The sequence below is a fragment of the Xenopus tropicalis genome, chromosome 5, assembly GCF_000004195.4.
Source record: "Xenopus tropicalis strain Nigerian chromosome 5, UCB_Xtro_10.0, whole genome shotgun sequence".
NCBI classification, from domain to species: domain Eukaryota; kingdom Metazoa; phylum Chordata; class Amphibia; order Anura; family Pipidae; genus Xenopus; species Xenopus tropicalis.
The window spans coordinates 6,315,890-6,327,172 of record NC_030681.2 but is presented as its reverse complement, the minus strand read 5'-3'; the positions used below and the strand labels follow the sequence as shown (position 1 = coordinate 6,327,172).

General features: G+C 43.4%; 1 protein-coding gene across 1 annotated transcript in view; it reads left to right on the top strand.

Annotated features, from left to right (window-relative positions):
• The first annotated feature begins 9,043 nt into the window (after positions 1-9,043).
• alk (ALK receptor tyrosine kinase) overlaps positions 9,044-11,283 on the top strand; it is a 185,870-nt gene continuing 183,630 nt past the window's right edge. Inside the window, exon 1 of the mRNA XM_031902225.1 lies at positions 9,044-9,151. Coding sequence (XP_031758085.1) covers positions 9,109-9,151 — 43 coding nt within the window. The 5' untranslated portion in view covers positions 9,044-9,108. The remainder of the gene's footprint in view (positions 9,152-11,283) is intronic.

Here is an 11,283-nt window from a genome sequence, read left to right as displayed (position 1 = left end):
ATTTACTGTGCAGTTTCCCCTCTGGCTAATTGTGACAATCTGTGCAGTAAATATACCCCTTTGCCTGCAATGCTGTGATTGCTCTACCATTAGGGGGGTACCGGAGCAATGTCTGGGGGGTGGGGGTGCAGCCTGAATGCAATTTAGGGTTGGATATGTAGAGTGTCTGTGTGACGGCTGGAACTAGGGGTTGGCACAATAGATGGCTGCCTTGGGCACAACCTCTTCAGTTCAGTTCTAAGCAACCTTTCAATTGGTCCTTATTTATTTGTTATAGTTTTTGAATTATTTGCCTTCTTCCAACTCTTTGCAGTTTTAAAATGGGGGGTCACTGACCCCGGCAGCCAAAACCTATCGCTCTGTAAGGCTCCAGTTTTATTGTTATTGTTACTTTTTGTAACTTTCTTTTCTATTCAGTCCCTCTCCTATTCATATAACAGTCTCTGATCCAAACCACTCCCTGGTTGCTATGGTAACTTGGACTCTAGCAACCAAATAACTGCAAAAACTCCAAACTGAAGAGCTCCTGAACTGAAAATGAAATAACCTAAAAACTACAAATAATTGTTGGGGGACTCACGTTGGAGCCCATAATTGTATGGCCAAGTGACCAATGGGCAAAGGTGTGTGATGGGAGTGGGGAAAAGGGGTTTTGCAAGTGACCAGAAGTGGGGGGGGGGCAGTGTGCTGGGCCTTGGCACCAACAGAACTTGGCACTGCTGATTACAGACATGCCAACTCGCCTTGTTTATAAGGAATGACTGTATTTATAGAGCTGGTTGGGGTTGTGCAATGGCACAGCTGGGTGTAGTAAAGGGCCTGGCTGGGGGTCATGGTGTTGGTGTGGCCAAGAAACTGATATTGGAGTGGGCAGTGTTGGACTGGCCCGATACCAGGAAAACTCCCGGGGGGCCCAGGTGTCAGTGGGCCCTCCTGCTCCTCACTATTTGGCCTGTTTCATGGCCATTCCCTATTTCTGAATGGGAAGAAAGAGGAGAAATAGATGGAAGAATAGATGCTAGTATGTAAATAAAAGAGACTGGGAGAATAAAGAGGTTGGGTGAGGAAAGGAGGAAAAATAGTTTGGGGAGTGGGCCTAGGGTCTAAGGTTTTCTGGGGGGCCCCTGGGGTCCCAGTACGACACTGGGAGTAGGGGTGGGGTTGTTGGCTGTAAATGGATAAAATAGTAATGTTATCCTACATCTGTAACCTTCCGCTGAGTTAGGGGCCCAATAAAATGTTGGATATCATAGGGGGCAAAAATATTCTTGAGCATGGAAGAGTTTCCTATAGAAATTTCACCGTTGTGAATTATGGGCAACTTTTTTGACTCATTAGGGTTGATTCACTAAAGTGCGTTAAAACGAGCGCTATTTATACTGCGTTAAAAATTTTATTGCATCTTATTTTTCGCGACTTAATGCGCGATTCACTAAAAGCATACTTGCGTTAATTTTGACGCAATGCTGTTTGCGTTATTGAAGTTGCGAAGACCATTTTCGTGCGGTAATTGACGCAACGTGCGCTAATCAATGCATCGCGCACAAATAGTCGCCACGTGCGAAAAAACGCACGCCATGTTAGCCATACACACCATTACTTTCGTAAAACTACTTTTATGAAAATGCCCATTTCCCTGCAAACTGGCGGCTGCATCACTCTGGGGCCAACACAGACTGAATAAATCCCACTGCAAAGTCCATATTGTATTGCCAAAAGCTCATTAACTGTACTTTCCTATAATTACCCCCTGCCCCAATTAGGTGTTGATTTTCGCATAGACTAATGCGATATTTAGCGCGTATAAGTGTTGGTGAATCATGCGTTAGTTTTATTTCTGCGCGAGAATTAACGCACAAGATATGGGACTTAAAGGAGGATGCAAGTCAAAATGTAAAAAGCATACTGCCCAATAGTCCTCCTATTGTTTAGTAAAAACGCCACACTTTTGGCCTAATCAGATATTTACTCACTTACACTTACTGCACATTTTCTAGACCAGGCAGCCATCTCTAAAAAGGTATTCTCCCTTCCTTTCCCTCCTTGCTTCATACTGCACATGTGTTTCATTCCCTCCCCCCCCCTCCCCTCTGCCAGATCCGCTTCTGATTGGCTGGTGGGCATGTGTAGCTCAGAACAGGAGACAGAATCAAGTTACACACATGCTCAGAGAATAGGAAGGCTACAGGAAGGGGAGAGAGATTTCAGTGATGTCACTGTAGGCTTCACACTGCTGTAGGCTGCCAGCACCATATCTCAGAGAAGCAAGCAGGGATCTGGGAATTTAGATATGCAGTAAGTACTTAAAAAGAATGCCTTTAGACTTACTTTTAATACTTTAGCGAATCGCGCGGTTTTTTTCGCATCAAGTTTAACGCAAAAAAAAAATGCGATAAAACTTATCGACCTGGGCACTCAAGGAAAAATTTGAGAAACGGTTTAGTGAATGGCTAAGAACCTGCATAAATAGAAAAAAAAAGTACAAAGCACTGATCTCTGCTAAATCTGTCCCTCAGTTTCCCTTTAACCCCTGCACTTATTACTGTACAATCTGCCACATTCCCATAAAGAGTGAGCTGTAACAATAACAGGTCTGACCGCAGAGAAACCAGAACACATCTCAGCAATTTGTGTTCAGATCTGATCCGGGGGGGGACGAAAAACTCCCAACGTCAATTAAGACTAAACACAAAAATCATTATTTCCAGTTGGAGAAAAAGGGAAAAGGGCAGGACGGTCAAGTGGCGCTCTCCCCGGCAGGTCAGGAGAGACACAACATGAACTGACATTGTTTCTGGGAAGAAGATTAATGTTTTCATAAAAAGCAATGGCCATTCTCTCTCTCGCTTCACAAAGAGTCAAAGGAACGCTCTATCAGATGTACTAAACACAGACAGATAGGTACAGTCACTCCTATGTACAGACACAATGCGCACAGACTCACATGCCCATCGCCATGTCTTTTACTGACCGTGTCAAATTCCAGCCCTCAACTACTACAGATGCTGATATGTCTGTGTGTGGCATTAATAACTGCATCTGCTTCTGAATTACAAGCCAGTTGCTGCTATTAAAGGGACCCTGCCATGATATTTATGGGGCACTTTTTATCTCTAAATGACACTGTTACACAGCAAATAATTCCCTCTGCCATTTAACCTTTTATTCTTGTACCAACAAATGTATTTGTAGCTGTAATATTGGTGTGTAGGCGCCATCTCAGTGCCTTGTGCCTGAGTCTGAGCTTTCAGCCAGCGCTACACATTAGAACTGCTTTCAGCTAACCTATTGTTTCTCCTACTCCCATGTAACTGGAGGAGTCCCAAGCCGGACTTGGATTTCTTACTATTGAGTGCTATTCTGATACCTACTGGGAGCTGCTATCTTGCTCCCTTCCCATTGTTCTGCTGATCGGCTGCTGGGGGTGAGGGGGATATTTTTTCCATGACTTTTAGTGCTAAAAATTAGGAAAGAAAAAAATCCAACCTTTAGTATGTTATAGAATTACCAATTCTAAGCAACTTTTCAATTGGTCCTTATTTATTTGTTATAGTTTTTGAATAATTTGCCTTCTTCTTCCAACTTTTTAAATGGGGGTCACTGACCCCGGCAGCCAAAACCTATTGCTCTGTGAGGCTCCAGTTTTATTGTTATTGTTACTTTTTGTAACTTTCTTTTATATTCAATCCCTCCCCTATTCATATACCAGCCTCTCATCCAAACCACTCCCTGGTTGTTAAGGGAACTTGAACCCTAGTAACCAAATAGCTGCTAAAACTCCAAACTGGAGAGCTCCTGAACTGAAAATGAAATAACCTAAAAACTACAAATAATAAAAAATGAAGACCAATTGCAAATTGTTTCAGAATATCACTTCCTACATCATACTAAGAGTTGACAACCCCTTTAAAGCAACACAAATAAAAAAAAAAACAAGAATAAATAGAATAGAAACTGTGTTCATTCTGTATATTAGACTTCAGTTTTGTTGATTGTAGCAGCCCAGGGAATATCCTCCATCCCTATTACTATAGGGCTACTAGCAGTAGTATTTCCTCTTTATTTCTTATTGTCGTTATTTATATTATAGTCACTAATCCCTTTAGTCATTTATTGCATCAGGGTTTTTTTTTTAGCTGTGTGTATGTAATACATAATGAATGGGGGTCATTTGGAAGGGTTGAACTTGATGGGTTTTGTCTTTTTTCAACCCAATCTGACTGTGTAACTACTGTATGTTCAGCTCACATATTTTCCATATGCTAAAGACTCCGTACTGTTTTTAGAATAAATCATGGCTGTTCTACTTTCTGTGGTGTAATGAAACATATATAAGAGAAATGTTTGAAGAATCCTCCAGGCACTGATTAAGAACCGGCACCAATTAACTTTCCCTTTAATACCAGCAGAGAAACCATGACTTTCTATTTCGTGACTAATGTAAATTTTTGGTTTTCATTTCTCGGAACGTCAATCGGCGTCGCTCTTCAGAGCAAATAAACTGCGAGTTCGCCGACTCCCGCCGTCCATTACCTGCTCGCAGACGCGCTCGCTGAGCCTGTACCTATATTTAGAAGGTGATTTAAGATTTCAAGTGGTTTATGGGCCTCGTAAAGTGTAAATAATACGAGTAGAAAGTAATGCACTCCCTATAAAATGGGATTATTACTTTCTGACAATCAATTAATGAGTTGTAAAAGTGATTTGTGGACGTGTGGGACGCGCGGGAGAAAGTCGTACGTTGCAATCTGCTTCGCTATCAGTATTGGCGGATGTTGCAAAGTGGGATGCAAAGGGCAGGGTTAGTGTCAGGCTGGGAAACAGTTAATTGTCTAGTTGTCTGGATCGTACCATTCCATGATGGGGGTGCTGGGGGCCCCCAAGGTAACCATAGACACAGTGCTCACTCTCCTCCTCTCTATAGTAGCATTTGCCCTTGTTACATTCTCTAATCCAGGGATCCTCAAACTACGGGCCACAGGCTGGGTCTGGCCCCCCAGGGTAATTTCCCCGGCCCCCTGCCTCCTCACCCCTGGCAGAAGAGAGAGAGGACAGGGAGCGGGACGGGGGAGCTGGGAGAGGGAGGGTGAACAGAGCTGGCAGAAAGAGGACTCAGCTGGGAGAGGGAGGACGGACGAAGTGGGGGGGAGGAGCTGGAAGAGGGAGGACTCAGCGGGCAGCGGGAGGGAGGAACTGGGAGAGGGAGGATGGACAGACGGAGAGGGGGGAGGAGCTGAAGAGGGAGGACTCAGCGGGAGCTGCGAGAGTGAGGACGGACGGAGCAGGGGGGGGAGCTGGAAGAGGGAGGATTTAGCGGGCAGTGGGAGGGAGGAACTGGGAGAGGGAGGACGGACAGAACGGGGGGGAGGAGCTGGAAGAGGGAGGATTTAGCGGGCAGTGGGAGGGAGGAGCTGGCAGAGGAAGGACAGACGGAGGGAGCAGGAGCGGGGTGGGGGAGCTGTACGGGAGCAGGAGGGGGGAGCTGGGAGAGGGAGGATGGACGGACGGAGCGGGAGTGGGTACTGGACTCAGTGGAGAGGGGGAGTTGAGAGAGAGAGAGGGAGGATGGACTGCCCCTTTTTTATGCTTTCAACAGTTTGGGCGTCTCATACAAACCAATTCCACAGAGCGCTTTATACATTATTCCTACTAGTCCCTGCCCCAATGTATGTATGTATGTATGTATATCTTTATTTATAAAGCGCTACTTATGTACGCAGCGCTGTACAGTAGAATTCATTAATACAGACAGGGGGGTTAAAGATAATGGATAAATACAAAGTACAACAATAAATACAAATAAATACAAGGTACAGTTGCAATAAGAGTCAGAAACACAAGATGAAGGAGGTCCCTGCCCCGTAGAGCTTACAATCCCAATGGGGTTTATAATGTAAGGTTCCTATTGCATTCACAGATATATCAGAGAGTTACCTGCAAATTGGATCTTGGGAGAAAACTGGGGTATCTGGAGGCTTAGATCCTGTGTCTAAATCGCTAGTTGGGTTTCCAATTGGATCGTGGTCTGGAATATACTCTGCTGTGATTGGGCAGGAGTATATAATGTTACTTGGACAGTAGCTCATCTGAATGTGTTTGGACAGGAGGCCCAGGTACTAGGGTGAAGGCAGAGAGATAAAGTTCTGGAAGGGAGTTTAGGGTAAGAGGATTGGTAGAGAAGAGGGTCATTTGTAGTTAAACAATATCTGGAGTGACACAGATTGAAAAAAGACCCCTATGTTGGTTTGCCAAAGGCGCTGGTTGAGTTGTAGTCTAGCAACATCCGGAAAGGCTTCCCTTTCACAAACCATTTGTTAAGAGGCTTATTGGCTCTAAGGGTGAAGACAAGCAACTTAGAAAAATTTACACAAAATAATTACAAAACAAAAGCAAATATTCTGTCTTAAATATAAACAAAATCCATAAATATAAACAGAATGTGTAACAATAAAATTAAAACTTAGCATATATTTACATGCATTTAACAGACAATGCAGATCATTTACTGATAACTGTCTCTACCTGTGTTTAGCAGAGGCAATTCTCAGTATTGTCTATGGCAGGGGATTTTCTGGTGTTTAGTAGCCATGACAAGTAGCTGCTACTAGTAGCTCTGTGTGTCTTCACCCTAAAGCCGTATATAGAATTGTATATTGCTTTGTGTATGGTGTGTTTATTGGTGTGTATAATGTTGAGTATATGGTGTGTATGGGTAGTTCTAGCCTCTGAGCCCACTATCTGTTGTTTCTATATATGAGCAGTTAGTGCAGAGCTGGGCCGCAGACTGACATCCCATATACAGCGTCGGACCAGCCCAGACCCAATCCCCCCCAGGGTGGGAGGGGGTTGGCAGGTGTTGGGGGCCTCTGCAGGGTGGGGGGTGGAGGTTAAGGTGGCGGAAGCAGGGGCCCCTGAAGCAGAAGCCCTGGTGGGCCCTGCACCCCCCAGTCCAACCCTGCCCATAGAGATGTATAGAGTCCCGAGGAGCCTGGGATTGGTGCCCCACAGCTCCTAACGTAGGGTAATTATCATTTACGGGGCGCCTGTACATTTAAGTGTGGCGCAGAGCAGCAACACGACTGCAACAAAGGGTGCAAGTTTCTTATAACGATCCTTCTGTGTGACTTCAGCAGATAAAAGTTATGAAATTTCATTTAAGTTTAAAAAGGAGTCGGGCAATAATCTTTATTTCATGTTCTTTTACTTCTCAGCGGCACATTGTAATTCTCACTGAGAGACGCTCATAGACATAGACATATAGTACAGGTATGGGACTTGATCCCAACTAAGATATAATTACCCCTTATTGGGGGCAGAACAGCCCTATTGGGTTTATTTAATGGTTAAATGATTCCCTTTTCTCTGTAATAATAAAACAGTACCTGTACTTGATCCCAACTAAGATATAATTACCCCTTATTGGGGCAGAACAGCCCTATTGGGTTTATTTCATGGTTAAATGATTCCCTTTTCTCTGTAATAATAAAACAGTACCTGTACTTGATCCCAACTAAGATATAATTACCCCTTATTGGGGCAGAACAGCCCTATTGGGTTTATTTCATGGTTAAATGATTCCCTTTTCTCTGTAATAATAAAACAGTACCTGTACTTGATCCCAACTAAGATATAATTACCCCTTATTGGGGGCAGAACAGCCCTATTGGGTTTATTTCATGGTTAAATGATTCCCTTTTCTCTGTAATAATAAAACAGTACCTGTACTTGATCCCAACTAAGATATAATTACCCCTTATTGGGCCAGAACAGCCCTATTGGGTTTATTTAATGGTTAAATGATTCCCTTTTCTCTGTAATAATAAAACAGTACCTGTACTTGATCCCAACTAAGATATAATTACCCCTTATTGGGGCAGAACAGCCCTATTGGGTTTATTTCATGGTTAAATGATTCCCTTTTCTCTGTAATAATAAAACAGTACCTGTACTTGATCCCAACTAAGATATAATTACCCCTTATTGGGCCAGAACAGCCCTATTGGGTTTATTTAATGGTTAAATGATTCCCTTTTCTCTGTAATAATAAAACAGTACCTGTACTTGATCCCAACTAAGATATAATTACCCCTTATTGGGGGCAGAACAGCCCTATTGGGTTTATTTAATGGTTAAATGATTCCCTTTTCTCTGTAATAATAAAACAGTACCTGTACTTGATCCCAACTAAGCCTGTGCCCTAGAGGAAGCCAAATCCATCTAGAGATTCTAAGTCGGGGATCAGGGACCCCGTGAGTGAAGTCATTTGCAGCTGTAGGAGTGGGACTGAGTTCAGGGCTATTTAGCAAGAGCAGCTGTGGCTCCAACAAAGGAGAATTTAGTGGGGTTAGTACCCCCAAGGCTCTGCTGCCTTATTGTAGGGGCCACAGTTTCAGACACAGGCAGACCCCCCTGGGACTCCTGGCTAGTATCCCTCATCTAACTCCACCGGGGTGCTACACTTGTTCTGCTACTTTGCAGCTGCATTTGACATTTGTGCTACTCTACCTCAGTGCTGTGAGTATTAACCCTGCATATGCTGTGTACCATCAATAAACCAAGTTCTAGTTCAATGCAAAAGAACCTCTGGCATCCATAATTACATCATATACACCTTTGGCAGTGGAGAGTTGAAGTTCAGCAACATCTCACAAGTGCATTTCTTCCATTTTGTGAAGGCCCAGCCTGCGTGTTTGAGTCATAATGTTCATACCTACTAGTCGGAATTGGCAAATACTGGCCAAAATAGGGTTACATTATAATATTATTATTTGCCTTCTTCTTCCAACTCCTTGCAGCTTTTAAATGGGGGTCACTGACCCCGGCAGCCAGTAAACTATTGTTTATTGTTACTTTTCATAACTTATTTTCGTAATCAGACCCTCTCCTATTCATATACCAGTCTCTAGTTTAAACCACTCCCTGGTTGCTAAGGCAATTTGGACCCTAGCAACCAGATAGCTGCTAAAACTCCAAACTGGAGAAATGCTAAACAAAAAATGTGTAATAATGTATTAAACCTCTCTGAAATATCTCGTTACAGGTTATAATTTTGCTAAGGTTTCTACAAGCAATCCCCTTGCTATCTACACCTGGAACATTTCCTGGACTATGAAAGAAGCTTTCCCATTGGCTACTCCCAGAACAAGGCACAGTAAGTTTATATCTATGTACATTTCACTTGCCTTTTGCAGAGCAGAGATATGAAATAATTCAGGACTAATGTTGCCGAGCCATGTAATGCTTTTGGGAATTTACAGTAAGCTAAGTGCATAAATATATTAAAAATGCAGCGAGTAGAATGTTCTGTGACTGTTGCAGCTGACAGATCTGACAGTTCTTATCGCAGTGAGACTGTAAGTAGAGTGTTTGATAGTAAAAGGCTACAACAAGGTTTAGTTTAGCTGTGGTTTGGTCACTACCAGGACCCGTAGTGGCTTGGACCAAGTTAAGAACAAGACAACTTCACCTATAAGTTAATTTTTACTGTGTTATAGAATGGCCTATTCTAAGCAACTTTTCAATTGGTCTTCATTATTTAAATGTTATAGTTTTTTTAATTATTTGCAATTGGTCTTCATTTTTTTATTATTTGTGGTTTTATAATTATTTCACTTTTTTGTTCAGCGAATGTCCAGTTTACAAACAGAAAGATAAAGGAATAAAAAGTAACAATAACAATAAAACTGGAGCCTCACAGAGTGTTAGTTTCCTGGCTGGGGTCAGTGACCCCCATTTGAAAGTTGGACCAATTGTAACGTTGCTTAGAATAGGCAGTTTTTAAATGGGGGTCAGCCAGGAAACTAACACTCTGTGAGGCTCCAGTTTTATTGTTACTTTTTGTAACTTTGCTAATTAGAATTCGGAAAGGGTTAAATGGGCAGTTAAAATATTTTTAACCCCTTCCAATCCTAATCAGCATATGTTAATTAGGATTCGGATTCGGCCAAATCCTTCTGGGTGGGTTCGGGGGTTCGGCCGAACCCAAAAAGGTGTGTTCGGTGCATCACTACTATTTAGTCCCTCTCCTATTGTATACCAGTCTGCAACGTCGAACTGGGCCATAGAGGTAACGGGAAAGATCCCGGTGGGCCCCGAGGCTACTGCCCCTGCTGGCTGTGTCCCCCACACCCCCTAACCCCCCGCTGAGCCCCTCTAAATGCTCGCAGGGTCCCCCACCCATTGTCTAACCCAAGTCTAACCCGTCCAAGGAGGAACGGCCGGGGGGGCTCCAGTAAGGGTCAGGTCTGGGCCACTGGGGCACACCAGGTTTTTTCCCAGTGTCCTGGTGGCCCAGTCTGACCCTGTATATGGTACATCCCTTTGCCTCTGCTGCTCTGGGGCTGATTTGGCACCCTGACGGGGCAGAATTAGGGTCTGATTTTACCGAATGACTTATTTGCTTTCAAGGTTTGAAAATGATCCCATCAACCCCACAATGGGACGTATGAAAGCGATGGGTCCGACTGTATCGGTGCTGTAACTACATTTTCTGCTTTATTTCCAGTGCAATCTTCCCCCCCCCACACACACATTTTGTAGCTTTTTGTATTTCTGCACTATTCACTATTATTCAGACCAGGAATATTATTTGGAGAGCATTATATCCCCCGAGAATACGCTTTCCATTTTAAACAGGATTATAATGAAAGATTCAAAGAGGTGGCAACTTTTTTTTTTTTCACACAGCAAATTATGAGCTTCTAATGGATTTGTAATGGGAAGTCGTGCTCTAAACTGAGAAAGCGAAACGCGTTTCTGAGCTGGGGAAAAGGGGGTCGCGGCTGGATGGAAACTCATTGAGGCGATTGGAAAGATACAATTTGGGCCCATATGTGTCAGTAGCGCATAGCGAGACTCTTGGATAAAGGAAACTGGTTCCGTTTAGTAATACAGGGGTTCTAGGCAGGGTCGGACTGGGCCAGCGGGACACTGGGAAAATACCCGGAAGCCCCGACCTATGATGAAGTGCCTCATGTAGGCAGGAAATGCGTAAGGCTACCATTTTTTGCACCATGTAAGGGGAGTTGTTAATTGTTTATTAAAAAAGGGGAGGGTCACCTTTACATTAACTTTTAGAATCTCCTATTCCCAGCAACTTTGCAATTGGTTTTCATTATTTATTTTCTTATAGTTTTTTTAATCATTTGCCTTTCTCTCCTGCCTCTTTCCAGCTTTCCAATGGGGGTCACTGACCCCGGCAGCCAAACCCTATTGCTCTGTGAGGCTCCAGGTTTATTGTTATTGTTACTTTTTATTCTTTCTTTCTGTTTAGGTTCTTCCCTA